At 43.7% G+C, this 20,385-nt stretch overlaps 1 protein-coding gene across 1 annotated transcript; it reads left to right on the top strand.

Moving 5' to 3' along the window:
• Positions 1 to 3,767: 3,767 nt before the first annotated feature.
• DYNLRB1 (dynein light chain roadblock-type 1) lies at positions 3,768 to 15,198 on the top strand. The gene is made up of 4 exons (XM_078652174.1): positions 3,768 to 3,913; positions 9,309 to 9,384; positions 11,616 to 11,783; positions 12,362 to 15,198. Exons 1-4 carry the CDS (start codon positions 3,911 to 3,913, stop codon positions 12,403 to 12,405), a joined length of 291 nt encoding a protein of 96 aa, XP_078508300.1. The 5' UTR covers positions 3,768 to 3,910; the 3' UTR covers positions 12,406 to 15,198.
• The last annotated feature ends 5,187 nt before the right edge of the window (positions 15,199 to 20,385 follow it).

Here is a 20,385-nt window from a genome sequence, read left to right as displayed (position 1 = left end):
ATAGGATACAATCCGTGAAGATGGGAAACTTCGGTTCCCCCGACTTCTCTCTTCCTTGCGGTGTCCCCCAGGGCTCCTCGCTAAGTCCGACACTTTTTAACATTTATGTGTCGGACTTGGCGAGGGTAATAAAGTCATTCGGCATAGGGCTTACATCGTACGCCGATGACACACAGCTGATCCTGGAGATACATAAAAACGGAGAAGCTGTGGCAGCCAACTTTCAGGCAGGCATGAAGGCGATCAGTACATGGATGAACCGGAATTGCTTAAAGCTAAATTCCGACAAGACGGAGGTACTGGTTTTTGGCGAACTAACTCCGTCTTGGTCTCCGGTCTGGTGGCCTTCGGAACTGGGTACGCCTCCACTGCCAGTTGCCAAGGTGAAAAACTTGGGCGTGCTTTTCGACAGTAAGCTGACGTTCCTTGGCCATGCTAACACCGTGGTCTCGGCCTCTTTTTTCACCTTGAGAATGGTGAAGAAACTGCTCCCGTTTCTTCCTCCCACTGCTGGCAAAACTTTGATGTCCTCCCTGGTATTATCCAAGGTGGACTACTGCAATGGCCTACTGCTCAACGCACAGGAACAAGTGGTGAATAAGCTACAGCTTGTTCAAAATGCTGCTGCAAGGGTCCTCTTGGGGATACCAAAATACGCCTCTATCTCTCCTATAATTAGAGAGCTTCACTGGCTACCCATAAGAAGCAGGATAAAGTTCAAGGCCATGTGTATTACCTACAAGGCCTTGAACAATAATGGTCCCGACTTTTTTAAAAGCGCCTTCAAAATTTACAAACCCAGTCGAACTCTGCGATCATCCACAGCTCCAAATTCCCCCAACAAAAAAGGTAACTTGGGGAGACAGACGATTTGTAGTGGCTGCATCCAAACTGTGGAATCAGATTCCTTCTCAGATCAAGGAACATACCTCGCTGTTTTCCTTTCGAAAACATCTCAAGACATGGCTTTTTAACCAGTAACATCTTCTCACAAACCTGGTAATCTGTACACACCAGCGCCGAGACACCGGAAGGTATTTGCGCGCTCTAGAAATTTTAAAAATAAATAAAATAAAATAAATTTGTAACCTCCCATGAGGACTGACCCTTTTACTTCTGTTGTTACACAGTATATCTTAATATAGTCTGTAATCAATATTTTCTTTAATGAGTTTCTCCTACTGCAGGCACGACATGCTTTTCTGCAACATTCAGCGCGCCATCAACGCTTTCACTTTCCAAGTAGCTCGTGACAATGTTGGCCGCTTCTTTGAAATGAAATAGGTTTTGCATTTACAAGAGTTTGAGCTATTGGCATTGCGAATGACAATGCCTTTAATTTATGTATTAATTATCAAAACAGATAAATGAAAAGCATTGTCAATTACATAGCTGCCAAGGTTTCAGATTGCTTATGAGTGACATTCAATGACTATGAGTGACATTTTCTCGCAAGCAAAATCAAGAAATGAAGAGAAGGGAAACATATAAATATCAACAATCACAACCATTTGATCAACAAAAACTCTAACGAGATCCTAAAACTGCTTTAAAGCACCAGAAATGAATGGGTACTAACTTAGTAAAAAGCAGTAACTGACAGCTAATCCACATTAAATACAGTTTTGAGAATATGCGTGGTTCATGTTCTTTCTTGAAAACTGTCACTAAACAAAACGGTAATCTTGCTCCAGTCTGAACTCCATTATTCACAAGAGTAATTTTGTAATTTTCATTGGTGCATGAAAATTCTTGGACACACAAAGAACTTAGCCCCAGAATTGTCACACTTGGAGTGTGATGGTCAGTAGTTGCATTGCTACTATCATTGACAGCATAGCAGGGGCAATGTGTAGTGCAAGCTGCTGTTGTCTCCTGACAAGAGCCCTGACGCATTTTTTTTTTACAGCAACAAAAAGCCACTTTTACGGAATAGGGTTTTTAAATTCCTCGCTGCCTGCCTGTTTTTGGCACGGTGACTAGATTTGGTACAGCCGTTCAGATGGTTCATGTGAAGAGGGGTTTGGGGCAGGGGGTTCACACGGTGCTGGGCGAACTGTCACTCTTGCAGAGCCCCATCATGCCAACTAAACATCGCTCAATTACACCGGCCTAGTTTTTCCTAGAAGGCAAGACTCACTCAATCGCTGCCGTAATTAAAGAAGGACAAGATGAAACTGAAAGAAAGTTACAGATGCTATGCATTTAATATGCAACATTTATCTGACGTGGTTAAAAATATCATTTTCCCGCTGGCATCCATCCATTCACGCAGAACAATGCATTTTCATGTAAAGCTGAAGTTTGATCCACATTCTAAAGGTAGGGGAGCTCTTTACAGGAGCGACAGGTCTAGGGTTTTTAATTTTTTATTTTATAGACTTGCAAGGCATGAGTGCTCGTGGTACAGCTGATATATCGGACTGGCAGAGATGCCGTCATCGGTGCCTGCGGCCTGCCACTGGAGAACAGTTTGAGTTACTTTATAAGTCAGTGGCCCACAGACAAGGACACCCCGACCTCTTACCCCAGTCTTGATCTCGCAGGACGTACTCCAGGGGTCAGCTGTGCCCTCCATGGCTGCGCTATCCTCTCCCAGCGTCTCTCCTGCCACGTACCTTGCATTTCCTAGTGAGGTCCCTTGCAGCATTGATTCATGGCCGTAGTGCAGTGCAGCCAGGCTGCCTGCTGAGGCCGCACCACCACTCTACGGTCATGGGTTACCAATATACGCCGGGTGGCGCGCTCCCAAAAAACACTTAAACTGTGCCTCAGGCGGCAGGGCCGGCCCGCCTATAGGTGTGTGTGACACGGAGTCTGTGTCGGCCCTGGCTCTTTCCGAGAGTTATTGCTACACTTATATCCGATTGGTAAAAGATAACAGGCTCACCGGAGTCTGAGGTTTTCTGTAGTACGTCGGTGGTCTGTAGAGGTCATGCACGCGCCTCACATTTGCAGTTTGAGTTTGCTGCGATGATCTTGCACACCTCGGCCGGGAGACGTCAGGCGTAGCTGTAGTCAGTGAATGACTCAGCCGCGCCCCGGGCGGAAATTTACAGCAGGCTACTAGGACATTGTAGCAGCAGTGCACTGGTGGCAGCTCCCAGGCCGGCAAGTCTGCGGGGAGCAGCAGAGCCCGCCGGCGCAGGTGTGACATGGGCGCGCACTAGCAGCCTGACATGGCCAGTTACTCAGCACTGGGTACAGGCAGCAGAGAGTCAGTACTTTGTTTTTAAAACGCGTGACAATGCATTTCAGTGCGGTGATGCGGAACACCACATTGAAATGCGTTAGCATCAATCTTAATGCGTGATACTTGGCAGGCCTGCATTTACAATGCCATTAGCTTAAACTCTCGCAAATGCGAGACCTATTGCATTGCAAATGCTTGTTACTAACTCTTGCTGCTTTCAGTCAAGATAAGTATTAGGGTTAATCAAGGTACTATTGGTGCTTCCTTTATGATGTCATCGTTGGTAGTTTCTTTATCCAGGTTTTCTGGGTAATGTAGTTTTTTTCTTGGCTGCTATTTAATAAACAGTGAGAAGGGACAGCAAAATACTCTCCTCCGTGTCTTTAATACAAATCTAGCCTATTTTAACACCAAAGCTAGGAAACATATCAATGTATCTAAATGATATGTTAAACGTACATAGTGCAAAGATGGCCGCCTCGTTTACACACCGAGTTAGGCCGTCTCTAGAGCCTGTTTCCGGTTCTTTGCCTGAACTGCCTATTCCAGTTCATTGGAGGACATAGGTCCGCCCACAGCGAAAGGACGAAGCATCGTTGGCTTTGCCGTGTTTAGTTGCAGTAGGGCGTTTACGCGCATGCTCTGGTGCCTTGTTAGGTTTTGTGTCCGTCTGGTCGATGAAAAGAATTTAGGAGAGGTAACTACATCGTCGGTGACATGGTAAGTTCTCGTGTGCTGCAGCGTTAGTTAAGGCTTGAACCTAAACCATTCGGCGGAACCCAGTGTGTGCAGGACAGAGAGGCACTGCCTGCGGGTGATCGATGCACACTGGGCGCGTAGCAGGGGGTCTCACACGTAGCTAACTGGAGGTATCGATGAACTCCCTTGGCAGGGCTTTTCATTGGCGGGATAGTGATAGGTGATCCACATTTATCGCTAAGAGGATGCTGGGATCCAGCTGTCAGTGACGCGCCGAATTGCTTGTGTTGATTTGGGGCTGGGTCCTTCCCTTCTGCCATATCCAGTCGTTGCTTTGATCTCCCTCTTCTACCTCTTATTATTCCTCAGGGAAATGTGGAACTTACATTTTCAACCTCTCCCCAGGGCTGCTGGAAGGGCTTGCCCCTTGCCCCCCTCCACACACACTTTATCTGTTGTAGTAAAGAGGTCACCCAGCTTTCAGGCATTCCCATCGCAGACGGCGACTGCCATCCTAGTTTTTGATGCTCCCAGTCTCTGATCCCACCTCCCACGCACCATAAGCCATCGGATAACTGGTCAGTGACCACGACTAAGCAGCCTTCAAACCCTTCCTGGCCCTGCCTTACACTCCCAATCTGAAAATTTCCACGCGCGTGTTTTAATATTATGGACATTTTACACTATACATAGACATTACGCTTATAGTCACCAGGTATTCACTGTACTTTTGGCCTACGAATGGTAAACATCTTAATATATGCGTCTTGAAATCCACAAAAACGAATGACACATTTTTGTCTTATGTTTTGACGGCGTTGTGTGTGTTTTTTAGGGTGTAGGCGGTGTTGTGTGTTGGATTTGAAAAAGGTGTCTTTAAGTTTCAAAGGGTAGGTTTATTGAAAGTATGTCAAAAAGGATACAGCAAAATATCAAGTAGCAAAACATCAAAGATAAGTGATACAAAGCATAATATTAATGGTAGGTGTCTTAAAACTGCATGTTTTCCTGCTTAGAGCTCGATCTGCCCTCTCAAAAAAGCTTTCTCGTGCTTCCGATTTTTGTGTGTGTTGCGTAGATCCTGTAAATATGTTGCCTCGTGAGTGCTTTATCGATTAAACTTCTTAGTTACTGGTTAGTTGGCGGAGAACACGGCTTACAATAAGAAAACCTTCGTGTATTAATCTGTTGCCATAGTACCCAACGTGCTTGTATTCTTCCTACCAACAGGCAGGTTGACACTCCCTTTGTAGCTAGTCGTTAAAGGCAACCTCGTCCCTTTCAAGAGCAGTGCAACGCGTTGTGTTTGCAAACTTTCCCTTCTAGTGGAGACGTATTAATACATCCGTGGCTTATATTTTTGTGTGTTTGTATTTCCGTTACGTTATTATTGCTTTCTTTCAATTGAAGTGTGATTAAACAACGTAAAGTAGTGGGTGATATTGACAATCACCTCCGTAAGACTAGGTTCCGTTTACATTTCCTAAAAAAAAACAGTCTAATCTTTCATGTTCCGATATACTTTACCTTGACGTAAGAATCATGTTTTCTTGTGATGCACATTCACACCTACAAGGTTTTCTGTGCCCATTCTAAGTTAACTTCTAAAAAAAGGACGCACCAAAACCGTGCTGTTTAAAATCATATGCAATAGTTAATAAACATTTTTAATTCTTTTTGTATTGCAAGCATTTGCTAGCTACATTTAGGCAGTCAGGTTTCTTTTTCTTTTCATTTTATTTCTGTGGCGTATGATTGGAAAAATTGCAGCAGCTTGTCAGTCAGAGCCACTGGCTTGACCAACGTATTTTCCAGATGGAAGCTGTTTGAAGAATTGGAAGCACCTAATATCGTGCAATGTCCAGGTTTTGTTGGAATTTGCGCCCTTCGAACAAAACAAATCACTTCGTGCGTAACCAAGAATACTCTACTTTACCTCTTTTGTGCTGAGAGAGAGAAGGTACCTGAAACAGTCTTACTGCCACATTCGGTCTACTTAGCCTAACCACGCTGTGGAGGATGCATATTGCCAGGGTCTTTTCCAGTCCAGTGGTACTGAATTGGTTCTGGCCTCCTGGAATGAATTTATCCCAGTTCCAGTTCTCCTGTTGTTCTGCCAGCCCCCTCCTCTGCTTTACTACTCTGGTGCACAACCCTCGTTGTGCTTGCCTAGCTGTGCCTTCTCCCTCCTTTTGCCCATTCTTGTGCGGTTCTCTCTCTCCCTGCCTATTTCTTTGCTTATTCTTGTGGTGTTCTCTCTCTATCTTTGATTATTGCTCTTTTCCTGTGCTTCTATCCACTTTTGCGGTTCTTTCTTTTCCTTTGCCCATTATCGGCAATGCTTAATCCTCGACTTACCACCTGTTTTTTTCCCCGGATCCCTGCCACAGTTCTCTTGTCTCACATCTAGCTCCGTTCTGCGCCCCTCCCTCCTCGAGGACCTACTTAATGGAGACTGCAGCAGGTGCGCTAAAGGCAAGCCTGTCTGCGCCTGTCCGTACCTGGACTACTCCCGGCGCCAGGACCCCATGCCTACGTAGGTAAAACACCACCGCTCTCTGAACACCGAACGACCCAGCAAACACTGCTACTAAGTTGCACCGAACTTTATGGTAGGACTGTTCTCCTGCACCAGACGCACCTACTCCTGCACCAACATGACCACCATCACGCGGCAAAGCATCATATCACACCAGAAGCAACCCACCGACTTACTGCCTACTCCTCATGTGCTCTATGTGCAAGCACGCAACCGAACTATGGGACCTGATTTCTACCCTCTCACTCGACATCCTCTTCCTCACGAGACCTGGCTCAACCCTGTATGGGCCCTGGACATTGACTTCGCAATCCCCGACAGATCTAAGATCACCCACCAGGACCGCACCAACAAGCCGGGTGGAGAAACAGCTATCACCCACAAAGAAACAATACAGTGCACCACCGACACTACCACAACCTCCATGGAACACCTCACCTGTACACTCCTCCCTGACGACAAGATAACCGCCAGAGGCACCCTCGCATAATGTCCTCTGGGCACGTGCTTCAGGGTCTGCAACACCATCACAGACTTCATTGCGCCCTTGACCCTGGACTCAAAGTACTACATCTTCATCAGCGACCTCAACTTCCACATTGACCCCAGTGACCACAGCACACCTCAACAGTATGAGCGCCTCGGACTGAACCAGATTGCCCTCGACCCCATGCACACTGCAGAGCACACAATGTACCCCATCTTCACCTCCATCAACTGCATCAAATACAGCCACAAAGAGCGTCAAATACAGCCACGTCATAGAACCCACATTGACCGATCACTCTATCATTCACTTCAGCATCTCCAGCCCCCACATCGCTACCCCATAGATGTCCAGCACCCCCCAGCACAACTGGGCTAACATTTCAGAGACCAGCTGGACTGACGCCCTCAACACCTTTAAGCTGGCTGCTGCCACCAATCTGGAACAGGGAATTTAGAACGTAAATGAATGGATCACCAACTACGCAGACAGCATTCCCCGCATCAAAAGCAACAAGCAGAGAAGATCCTCCAAAATGGCCAGCTGGTTCCCCCAATAACTAAGAACAGCAAAACGTGACGGCAAACAGCTGGAGAGGAGATGGTGCACCAGCATAGACACCACCGTCAGAGCAGCCTTCAAGACTTCCCTCAACCTTTACCACTGCCTGCTGGAGGTCAACAGAGGAGACAGCCCTAACAGCACACATCGAAGCCAGTGCCAACAACAGCAAGGTTTTCTTCAGCATCATCAAGGAATTCTCCAACCCGGCTAGCAGCGAAAATATCACAAGAACTGTGCGACAACCTCACCGACTTCTTCCATGACAAAATCTCAACCATGTACAGAAATTTCGAACCTACACCTATGGACTTCTTCAACTGAACCGCAACTAACATGAACTGACGACCTGGGACCACTCCATCATGAAATTCATCCACTCAGGAGCACCCAAAGACTTATGCACACACCATATCTTCAACCTCAGAAACCAGAGGATTGGCCAAGAGCTCACCATCCTGCTCAACACCTCAATCACCACCGCAACATTCCCCAATGCCTGGAAACGCGCCAAAGTCAGACCACTATTCAGAAAATCCTATGCCTACCTCAGTGAACTAAAAAACTATTGGCCAACCCTTCTCCATTTCCCAGCCAAAGTAATGGTTAAGACAATCAACAACCTGCAACTCATGACAAACCTGAAGCAGAACCAGCTACTTAACACCTCCCAATCCAGCTTCCACAGCAACCATTGCACGAAGACCAGGCTGATCACAGCCACCAACAACATCTGAATCCTCCTCAACTGAGAAGAAACAGCAGTTCTGATCCTCCTCGACCTCTCGGCAGGCTTCAACACTGTATCCAACCGTACACTGATCAAAAGACTCCACTACATCAGCATCAAAGGGGACGCATTCAGATGGATCACTTCTTTCCTCACTGGTAGAACACAGTCTGCCTACTACCTTTCACCTCTGAACCCAAGGATATTGTCTGCAGTGTCCCTCAGGTCTCATCCCTCAGCCCCACACACTTCAACACATCTAACACCCCACTTGCCAACATCGCCAGATCTCACTGCCTCAAGTCCTTCGCCAACGACACCCGGGACCTGCAGGCAGCTGGATACCCTATCAGGTGATTAGCTGAGCTTTATAAATCCTGAGCGATTGATCCCTTCGTACAACTGTGCTCTGTGTTCATTGTATTTGGCCAGTGGAGATGAATTTGAGACCTTGAGATGGGAAAGGGGAGGAGGTTGTAAATTTGTATGTAAAACGTTCCAAAAAAGACTTATCCAAAGCATTCCATTAATTTAACAGGACAATCTATTCTCACATTTGATATGGTAAATGTTGATTACTCAAGTTGCACAAGTCCTATTGTGTCAATGTGAAACAGAACTACTAAGAGCAAAACATGTGAGTTGTTTGACATTTGCAAGGAAAAAAAGGCAATAGATTCCGGGTAATAGTAGGTGCTTTACCACAGTTGTAAAGCACTTGCCTGATATTGTAAATGACGAGGATGAACGGTGTATAGTCTGTTGATGCCCTCCATGAATCCTCTGCTTCCCTGAATACTCTGGTAGGAGATATGTGGATGAAATGTTGTCAAGATGTTCTAATGATAAAATTGTTAACTCTCTTCTGTTAATATAAAAAAATTACAAAAAAACTTGCAGAACCCTGACCTGGACAGTTTATTGAAGGCTTTTTTGAGAAGTAATTCTTGTTTGGGGGCTAAACTTCAATGTTTTGCTTTTTTGATTAAAGAGAACACCCAAGGGTGGCTAAATAGACTCATTGGCATGCAGTACCTTTTTTTGTACAATGTTTCTTGTTACAAACATGCAGTGAATTAGATTTTTTCCCCTCTCCCAGGCTGAAGTTGAAGAAACTTTGAAGCGAATCCAGAGCCAGAAGGGAGTACAAGGCATTATAATTGTCAATGGTGAAGGTGAGGTGTATTTCTAATTGTGCTGTTAAAATCCACTTTGTAAGAATTAAAAAACACTGAGATAATAAGGAGGACCGATTGATGCTAATTTACGGGGGTGTTTGAAGAAAGTATCAGATGTAGGAGAACTAACTAAATGAAGAAATCCAACATGGAGCTGAGTATAATATCCAAAGGAAATGTTTAAGAATTCAATGTAATTTGGTAGAAAGGCATATAAAGAGTGAACAATGCAAACGCAAGGCAAGTCATCAAAGGATAAGGCAGTTGTAGAATGGGACTCAGTGGCATCTTGTACATGCCATCACTTTGTTTCTGGAAGCTGGATTATGCTGTTCATTGAAGATATTGGGTGTTAGGGGCTAAGAGATACCCCAAGTCAAGGCCTGATAACACAAAAAGGAACTCACTTAACATAAAGGCAGACCTAGAAAGAATGAGTAGAAGTGTGGAGACAGTGTTGCCGATGAGGGAGGAAGTTGAACAGCCTCTAATAAAAGCAGAACAAAACATGTATTTGGTGGAGACTGTGGCAGAGCAGGACAGAGTGCAGAGAGAATGGCAGTAACACAGAGGAAAGAAAATAATGCACTTTTTTATTTTGGATTTTTATGTGGTGAATGACTACTCCACAAAAAGCTCTTGTGGCGTGCAGTAGAAAATGAGTGGGGTATTGTAGCTGCCAACGCAGAATGCAAAAAGAACAATTGATGGACAGAATGCAGAACAATGTCATACATTCACCCCAGTACAGAGAGCTGTGCCTAAATCCATCGCTTTTTGCTCATCATGCCTTTCCAGTTTGGACCCAGCCATATGCAAATCAGTCTTGACCCTGTGCCCAATGGGAACAGTCCAGCCCAAACTGCCAGGTCAGGTCCTCCCTGGACGCGAAACAAGCATCCTAGGACCAGTTTCAGGGTTTCACACCTCATCAGCCAGGATAGCTTGACTCCTGTGACATGGAAAGCACGGGACCCACATCTGGGCATACCAGCCCCCCACGGGGTGACAATTGCAAAAAGAACAATTGATGGACAGAATGCAGAACAATGTCATACATTCACACGGAGTGGGCAGTATGATTGAGAACTAGAAGTGGTAACAAAGCAGAATGTTAGAATATGCTACCAATAAAAGATATACCTTCCACAATGTCCAAGACCTAAGGAGAGACCTAGAATCAGTGGAATTACAACAGTGAAGCCAACCGGGCTGATGGGAAGTAAGGCAAAAAAGGGTGACATAGAATAAACACTATGGCAAAGTGGATATTTTGCTATAGGAACGTTTAACTTTTAAGTGTGTTGCAGAATAGAATTTTAGAAAAATATAAGAAAACATAGTGAGCTGGACACCAAAGTAGCAACGAAGAGAAGCAGTTAAAATAGGCTGGTGAAACTTACATGACCTGAGGTTATTGTCTAAAATCTGAGCAACGTAAATACTACCAAAGCTGATAATGTAGTGGATAAGAAGAAGCAAGAGAAAGTTGTTGCTACACAGGATCTCTGAAATATAGATTAGATGCTATGGGTAGGAACAGTCAATCAGAATTGTGAAAGACTGGGTGAGACTAGTTGAGCAAAAGGAAGGAGGAATGATAGAGATGTGAATGCAGTGCATATAAGAACGAGGGAGATAGCCTGTATTAGGAAATGCACCATATCTTGTTTAGTAGAATATACAACTCACGAGGAAAGTAGAATGGCACACTTAAGTCTGCTTTGGAAAGAATGAAGGAACATGGGAATGATGGTTAAAGCTGTGTAAGGAATCCCATACACAGGGTGAAGGGAGACATTATTGACTTGAATACAAGGAAGAGGTGGAAGAGGTTACAGGGCAACTGCATTGGCCACAAACTTAAAACATGGTAAAATATCCTTCTACCTATTAATGTTTCTGCAGCTTTAGATTTCGATTTTATCTAAGGAGATTATATCGACTGCATAAAGTTTGGCTGCATAGTTTGGCAAGTGCATTGAAGCAAATGCGCTTACAAGTTTTGGCAAGTGGAACAAGTATATGATGGAGGAAACGTCCTGCCCGCTGTCATTTAGTGCAGCCTTGGACCCTCAATGGAGATTTTATGTAGAACGAGGAGGGTAATGTTTCTTAAGACCATGAAGCGTATGGCATTGTCTTGAGGTGTCCTGTAGTTCGCAAGGAAATATTGTACAGTGTTGCTTAAGTAGTCTTTGTATCATTCTTTTCTCTCCATCCCACAGGAATTCCCATCAAAAGTACTATGGACAATTCAACCACTTTGCAGTATGCTGGTCAAATGCACAATCTCATAATGAAGGCTCGAAGCACTGTGCGAGATATAGACCCCCAAAATGATCTCACATTTCTGCGAATCCGGTCCAAGAAAAATGAGATAATGGTCGCACCAGGTAACTGTAGCTAAGTTTTGAGGGGAAGGACAATTAAAAAAGACATTGGGGGGTGCATAAAGGTTTCGATTTTTAATATAGTGGAAAGGATTTCAGCTTCAGAACATGCATAAAATGGGTAAAGCATGTGCAGAATAATTGCTACCTCACTCTCATGCAGATGAGTATCCAAAGTACAAGCCTCTGTCAAATATACAAATTGTTATAGGACATGTAGTGGCAGTGCTGGCTACACAAACCAGCACGCACCAGGTATAGCACACACAGCAGCTCATAGACACACAACTGGTACCACACAGGTGCCTGAATGACCATGTACTTGGGAGTTTTGGACATTCACTGACATTTAAAGGGTTGATTCTGGATATCACATGGCCCAAATTTAGGTTTGTGGTACCCCCTTTGCCCAGGTGTAGGGTCAGACCCTAGTCTGAACGGTCTTGTGGTATTGCTCCAGTGAGATTGGATTATATATTAGGATTTTTTGAGGACTAGATGGTTACATTTGTTTTAGTGTGTAAAACCACGGAGGGAAACTAGCTATGGAGTATCCTAATGTGTATTTTTGCTTTTTTCAGATAAAGATTACTTCCTGATTGTCGTCCAGAACCCATGTGAATAATCTTTTCCTGTTCCCATTTGGATTTCTAAAACTTTTATTTAATCGCCAAAAAGTACTTGGATCAATCCCATTTAACCACCCCGATGTCAAGGACAAAACCTGCTCTTCCTTTTGTTTGCAGAGAACTTTAAGCCTAAATTAATCTCCCACCTGCAAGATTCTCCAAACAACAAAAGCACCTTTGAACTACAGAAATGGACATAGGAGCAATATGCTTTTCATAAAACAAGTTATTTAAACCTATATTTGTCCTGATTTTGTCATCCGTCAATCCTGAATTTTCTGTTTAGGATAATAAACTGTGGTCGGTGCATTTCTATAACTTTGTGCTAGGTCTTCATTTTGATGATACTCTTTTTCTTGCCTGGACATTATATTTTTGCTCTTTGCACAGCCACCTCCACTCATTCCCTCAGCGAGGAAATGCTTTTGAGTGTAATGTTAAAATAAGTGTGTTATTGCAAGAGATTTTGATCATGCCTTGCTGGTCATGTGGCTTACTCCTCTGGGTTAGGGTGCTGTGCAAAAGGTTTGAGGACGCTCCTTGGGGGCTGAGAGGGTTTCTTTTTGATTCGTGGCTAGATTTCATTGAGAGAATTGGGTAAAAGACTGCAGTGGTTTGCCTCACTTTACCTTCTATTTAATTGAGCCCCACCATGTGGAAATTAAAATATTGGCAGAATGACAAATGGTGACTGTGAAAAGTGCTTTAAACATTAATGTGAATGCCACTTACTTGGCCACTGTGGATATGATGTCTCACTCTAAGGCTGAAAAACATTTTTGTCACATTCCTCTTAACTATTGCAACTCCCCACATGTTAGTTTGCCGACCTTGAATGATTTCATAATATGTACACACAAAGTGGATTAATTCAATGCCCACTAACACATGCTGAGTTATAATTATTTGAGGAATGTGTGCGGCTGGTTTTTAAGGTTTATTGCAATTCTTGTATTTGTAGTCTGCCCAAGGTAAATGCGTATGAAGACACAGCTACGCGCCTGCAACCCGGAGTCCGACAGCGATATTTAACCTCTAGCGCGCTAGCGGGTTTTCCCGCTGTGCGCTGAAATTTGAAAATCGTGCTGTTTATGACAAAGCCAGCTCGTCATCCGCGTAGCGCAGGTAACGCCCATGACGAGCTGGCTTTGTCATCAGCGCTGAAGGGTTTAACATAACAGTGGCCAGTTATCCATAACATATATCAGTGTGGTTTTTAAGTTTTAGAAAGTGAAAAGGCATTCTAGGAATAACTTCGTCTTCACTGGTTTGCTTTGTTGGTCGGTAAAACTGCTCTTTTCTGCTAACCATTCAGCTTAGGTGCACATGTTTACCATTTCCTGCAATTGTCATGGAGTAATGCAAAAAAAACAACTCTGCATTTTCTGATGAAGTGAGTGATGAAGTAGGAGAGACAAATGATCCTCTTGTCATTGTAGCCTGCAGTTGAGCTTGGGATTTACTAGTTGGTTATAATTAAGGCTCTCAATTTCTGGAATGTACAGAAAGTAGGTCTTCCTCTGAGTGACTTTCCACACTGTCAATGTGTAGATTTACAGCAAAAAGGTAGACAAGCATTAAAGCCAATGAGTATGGTTTTGGCCGCCAGCCTTTTGGATTTTTCCAGTGCTTGTTTTGTTATGCTTTTGTACAACTTCATTGTTTGAGAAGCTGCTGGGCCATCGTCAATCTAAAAGTAAAATATTGGCTAATGGTCAACTATTATTTAATTTTTTTGCCAAATGCAAATCTTGACATAGTAGTCCTTGGCACTTCAGGTAACTACTTTGTTTGTGGGCTTTCTCTTTGTGAACAGGCAGAATGGCATAACTCACAATGAAGTTAGCTAATGGTTGAAGTGAGCTGACCCATTGCTCCATTATGTATGCTCTAGGAGGCAGAAGAAAAATCTGAATGACACAATAACGGGTCAATGGATGAAGAGGGCTGGCTGAAAGCCCCAGTTAGTATGTTTGTGTGTATGTATATGTATATGTGTATATATATATATAATTATACACACATTTAGTAAAAACCTAACAAGGAATATTTTCTGAAATAACAGGAGGTGTGTAGATGGTTCGTACTGTAATAATGTTGTAATGGGTGCATTGTTCTATTATATATGGCAGCTTACAGTGCTAAAACCCAAGTGTTATCGCAAATGTATTTACTAAAAGTGGAAATGTACTAGTTATAACCATATTTAGCAATGGAACACAAAATAAATATGGCTAAAAACTAGTAAGATAAGCAAAAAATAAATACAATAAATCTGGGAGGCTGCGACATTATTTAAGCTGCATGGAGTAGTGTGGCTCACTGGTTAGAGGCGGCAGGCCTGAGAGCAGAAGTCAGCCTGGGACCAGGGTTCAATTCCCGACGCGGCAGGGTCGTGGACCTTGGTCAGCGGACTCGATAATTCTCGCTTCGGTGCTTACTCTAATCAGGGGTTCCACTCGGCAACTCTGGGCATTAGCTTGCCTAATCTCCACAACGGCCCCACCAATTCCGGGGATGCCTGGCTCCACCTTGGGGACTCCCAGCAAGGGACCATCCCACAGGGAAAGCCAGGACGGGTTCCCCAGAGTTATACAGCGCCGGGACGCCCCGTTGCTGGGGCAGCTGTGCGCTTTACAAGTATACTACATTTACATTTACTTGTATTTATTTCCAGAGGCCACAGATCGGAGATCCTTTTGATGCCCCTAATTTGGTACATCTAATGCTTTTTTCGCAATCTGCAAATGCTGATGTATGATTCTAATAAACATTTTGCGTATTATAAATCGTTTTACGACTAGAAATTTATTCTTAGTATAATTTTGAACAATATGTTGACTATATGAATATTATGAACATCCTTTACTTTTTTTGTGTTTTATGTTCATTTGCCTCATTTACTGGTTACATTCAGCAAGAATGAAACAAAAATAAGTGAATTAGTCTACAAGGACCAGACCACGAGAGTTCCATAATTATATACAAATCTATGCTTCCATTTCTTTATTTGCTTTATTTCTGCCAATGGCCATAAACGTGCTACAATTGAAATGATTATAAAAGGAAACACAGTACAATAAAAGTGGGAAAATATACAGATACTAAGCATGACATATTCATAGAAGTATCCACTCTTGGCCTGCGGACTCAGAACAAATGTTCAAACACTTGACTATAGACAAACGATTGTGGTCCATCATGCCTAAAAGTACAGTTTATACATATCATGCAATAGTAGAAATGAGAGTAAAAACTTCAGGCCAAAATAATAAACCTTAAAAAGTAGAAACCCCTGAGAAATGCATTGCTAGGCGTGTACATAATACACTTAACACCTAATGCACAGGAATGTATCCATTGTGAGACAATGTTCATCGAGATACAGGGGAGGCTGGGATTACATGCTCGCTCAGGATATCCAAGCTAAATAAAAGTGCAATTAGATAATTAAAAGCGCAAGTTCTAAAATCATTAAAACCATGGTGCTAGGGAGGAGCATTTGCATTAGTCAGAGGGCAAAGAAAGGGTAAGAGAGCCAATTTTTTGCTGAATTGACCATATTCTCTTTAAAAATTTAGCAATGGAGAAAACCATGACTGGGGACGTGTCTGTTCTACATAATCTTATCGCTACCTTGTATTGGGCAACACCTAAAAGGCGGCACAGAGGAACAGTCCAGCACCGCTTGTAATTGCTTGGGCAAAAAAAAGAGGCAATGGTCGTCTGTTTCTTCAGCGCGTCTGCAAACAGGGCATATTTTACTGCCACCTTGTTGACTTTTCCATTTGGTGGTAAAGGTAGAGAGCGGTCATGTATCTACCCTGAACCTTATATATAGAGCTTTTGTGAACAGAGGATCAATATAATTCATATCGTTTTCAAAGTAAGAGGTAGGCTTGAATCCTTTAAAAGAATATCAGTCAGTTGACCCAAGCCTACCTGTTTTGAGAATTTAACCTCCTCAATAGATGGACTTCAGTTTCTTATTGCAGAATGTGGGATGGTTTCAGGGGGCGATCAATACTCGTGTAGGTTCAAAGAGTATAATGATTGTTTTACGTACTCCAGCAAGGGTAGCAGAACACCTCTCTTAGATTTATCTATGACATCTCTTAATTCCACCCTCTACTCTGCCAACTCTGGTATAGACCGAATCCATAACCAGAACAGAATAGGTTTCAAGTGCACTAGGGGAACGATAGACCCGAATACTAGGTTGTGTTTAAAAATCAATGGTGTGCTTTGAGGCAGTTTAAGGGCTACTCTTCGAAATGTATTCTCTGCAACCTCAAGGGCTTTTAGATGACCAAATCCCCAGAGTTCAGCTTCGTATGTTCCAGCCCTGTGCTTTAGTATAAGAGTGCTTTTTAGTAAACTGGGTACCCCAAGTATTTGTTCTAGAGCGGCGAATGCCAAGGTAATCAAACTCTAACACTTCCTTCTGCTCTTCCCCTTCCAACCTTATTGTTTCTCTGAAGCCTCTGTGGGGAATGATGGCCATAAATGTTGTCTGTCTTGAGTTAATTGCCAGCCCGTGATCGAAGTAGAATAATAGTTTGGTATTTTTGTTCCCCCCCTTAGGACCAGTGAGTTATCATAACCCAAGAGGTAGTAGATGCACCCATTTATAAACAGCAGGAACAACATTGGAGCAAGGTCGCATCCTTGCCTGACTCTTTTTGCAACCTTGAAGGGATCAGGGTCTTAGCTGTTTGGGCCCCATCTAACTTGTGCAAAGCTGTCATGGTGAAGCCTGGCAAATCGAGGAGAAGGCTGGTAAGCATATGTCTCCTAAAATACGCCGTAACTTATCCCTAGGGACCATGCCAAATGCTGCCTTGAGGTCGGCAAAAGGGACATAAAGGCTACCCCTTTTTATTTCTACTTTTTTCCCACCATATTAATTGAATTCTAAAAGCCTGGTTGACTGTGCTAATTTTGGGACGAAATCCAGCCTGAAACTGTTAGCTTTCTTTTCTATTACCCAGGTATGGAGCTGATCTAATAACAGCTTGCAAAACATTTTTTGGTAAGAATCAGTAATGCTGATTGGGCGGTAATTGGGTGGATCAGACGTACGGCCTTTCTTATGAATAAAAATAAGTTCTGCCCTTTTCCATGAGGTTCAGATTTCGCCACCTGCTAATTTGACATTAAAAACGCATGTAAGGTAGGATGCCCATATTACCGGTTCAGACTTAAAGAGGTCCACCAGAGTTTGACCTAGCTGGGGTGACTCCTGCCTTCGGAGATCTAATGGCCGTGGCCGCTCAATATAGTATGGAATTAGCTCTGTGTTGTAATCTATTACTTGATTAATGCATCCTCCCTATTTTATGTCTTCTGCCTTGCTGCTCAGCCAATGGTGATGTCATCGGAATGTTTGGAGCGGTTGACTTGGAGAGAGAGTCAGTTGGAATGGATGGGCTAAGTGGCAAGGAGGCTGCTCCTGGTGGGGCCTAATATGGATCTAACTTGTTTCCTGTAACCAGCAAGGAAGTAATCTTATGAGTAAATCTACTCAGCCTACGTATCTTTCTTCCTTGTAACACTGGCGACGAGGGTGGGAAGAACGATGAGAGGACTCCTTCTTCAGAATACTCACTGTTTTAGAGAATGGAACGTTTTTCTTGTCCTTTACCTATCTTTTCTAGGTGGGGTTTGGGCATGTGATTTTTATGAATTTGTGGGACATGTGTAGTGTGTGTTTCATCTTGCATACAATCAACACCTGTTAGACATGTCGTAAGTTTGTGCTATGAACTTGCATACATTAGTTTTTATATAATCATTATAAAGGGGGAGATGTGTTGTAATCTATTACTTGATGAATGCATCCTCCTTATTTTATGTCCTGCCTTGCTGCTCAGCCAATGGTGATGTCATCGGAATGTTTGGAGTGGTCGACTTGGAGAGAGAGTCAGTTGGAATGGATGGGCAGAGCAGCAGGGAGGCTGCTCCTGGTGGGGCCTAATATGGATCTAACTTTTTCCTGTAACCAACCAACAAGGAAGTAATCTTATTAATAAATCTACATCACTCTGCCTACGTATTATTCTTCCTTGTAACACTCTGCTACTGGCCTCTGAGACTCTTATGCTATTTGCAGATAGTGACAAAACAGCAGCACTGATAATGCTGGATGTTATGGCCTTCTGGTAGAGTGTCTATGGAATTGCAGTGTCTGGTATACAGCCTTCAGAGGGCTGGCTTCCTTCCTTCAAAATCGTACCTTTCAAGTAGTCCAACAATCTTTCTCTTCTGAGGTTCTCTCACTGTGGCAGGGGGTGCCTCAGGGCTCTACTCTGAGCCCTAAGTTATTCAACCTTTGTGTACCCCCTTGCAGAGGTAGTCCAGCGACATGGTGTAAACATCGTACCATATTCCGACAACACACAGTTTATCACGCTATCTCAGGATGAGGAAGCTGCCGCAATTCAGTTCAGATCTTATTTTGCTGATCTTGCAGAATGGATGGATGGATCAAAGGTGCCATAAGCTTAATGCCGTACAAAAGGGGGTGGTGATGGACGGAGCATCTGAACCAATCAAACACTCGCACCCAGTCAACAGATCTGGGTTTAATCCATCACCGTTCTTTAGCCCACTCTGCCACCCCAGTTCAGACATTGCCATATGCAAATCAGTCTGACCCTGTGCCTCATGGGAACAGTCCAGCCCGAACTGCCAAGCCATGCCTTCCCTGGACCGGAAACAAGCTTCCGAGGACCGGTTTCTGGCATAGCAGGCGTCTTCAGCTCGGCTTGCTTGAATCCAGTGGCAAAGTGAGCAAGGGACTCACGTCTGAGCATACCCTGCCAACTTATGGTGAACAAATTGGTACAAAAGGGGGTGGTGATGGACGTAGCATCTGAACCAATCAAACACTCACAAGACATGGCTCGGCAGTTCGGGCTGGACTGTTCCCATGAGGCACAGGGTCAAGACTGATTTGCATATGGCCATATCTGAACTGGGGTGGCTTGGTGAACAAAATAACGATGGATTAAACCCAGATCTGTGACTGGGGGTGAATGTTTTGCCATTGTGCAACATTCCATCCATTATCTTGTGCGTTTTGCTTAAGCTTAATGCCAGCAAAACTGATGTTCCATCCTTAGTAAGCAGCCATCAATCTGGTCCATCGCTTGGTGGCCAGATGTACTGGGACCCGGACTAGATCCCAAGCCTAAAGTGAATAACGTGGGAATTTGGTTTGATTCTAAATTGACTTTTTACTGTCAATTGGCCTATCTGTTGGGGAAGTATTTTGGAGTAAAATCATCGTCCTCCTCCCTGAGGTGGCCAGAAAAACAGTAGTTCAGACCTTGGTTTTGTCTAGGCTGGACTATTGTAATGTTTTATACATGGGTGCTACACAAGGTAGTCTGCAAAACTTCAAAGAGTACAGAACGCGCATACTCAGCTATTGTTAAATCTCCTAAGGCTCTCTACTACGGGCCCTGCTCCTGCCAAGCTGCACTGGCTTCTGGTGAGAAAGAGTTTATTTCAAAGCTTTGTCTGTGACCTAAATTTCAAAATGGTAAAGGACCGTACTACCTATTTCTGCTGGTGAAGACATACCCGCCTAATAGAAGTCTCAAAAGTTGACCAAAATGGTGCTTGCTGCAGTCCCTAGCATTAAGGGTTCGAATGGGTGGCTGCTCTTTCAGCTTCTTAGCCCCAAAAGTGTAGAACACTTTACCCTCGTATCTGAGACCGGAATGCTCAGAAATAGATTTTCTAAAGAAACTCAATACTTAGCTTTTCAGACAGATTTAGGGTCTGACAGTGGGTGCTGTGTGTTCCAGACTAGTTTTTCCTGGTCTTACTCTTCAGTTTTCTTTCCCTTTATGGTTAGTGAGTAATCTGCTTCTCCCTTTGGTCCCCTTTTCAGTTGCAGTCGTAGCGTAGGGACGCTCCATTTGGAGTAACCGTGTGCTTTATAAACTTCATTCATTATTATGATTATC

This window comes from Lissotriton helveticus, chromosome 7 (genome assembly GCF_964261635.1).
Source record: "Lissotriton helveticus chromosome 7, aLisHel1.1, whole genome shotgun sequence".
Taxonomy (NCBI): Eukaryota; Metazoa; Chordata; class Amphibia; order Caudata; family Salamandridae; genus Lissotriton; species Lissotriton helveticus.
The sequence above is the reverse complement of the archived record's forward strand: the minus strand, read 5'-3'. Positions and strand labels throughout refer to the sequence as shown.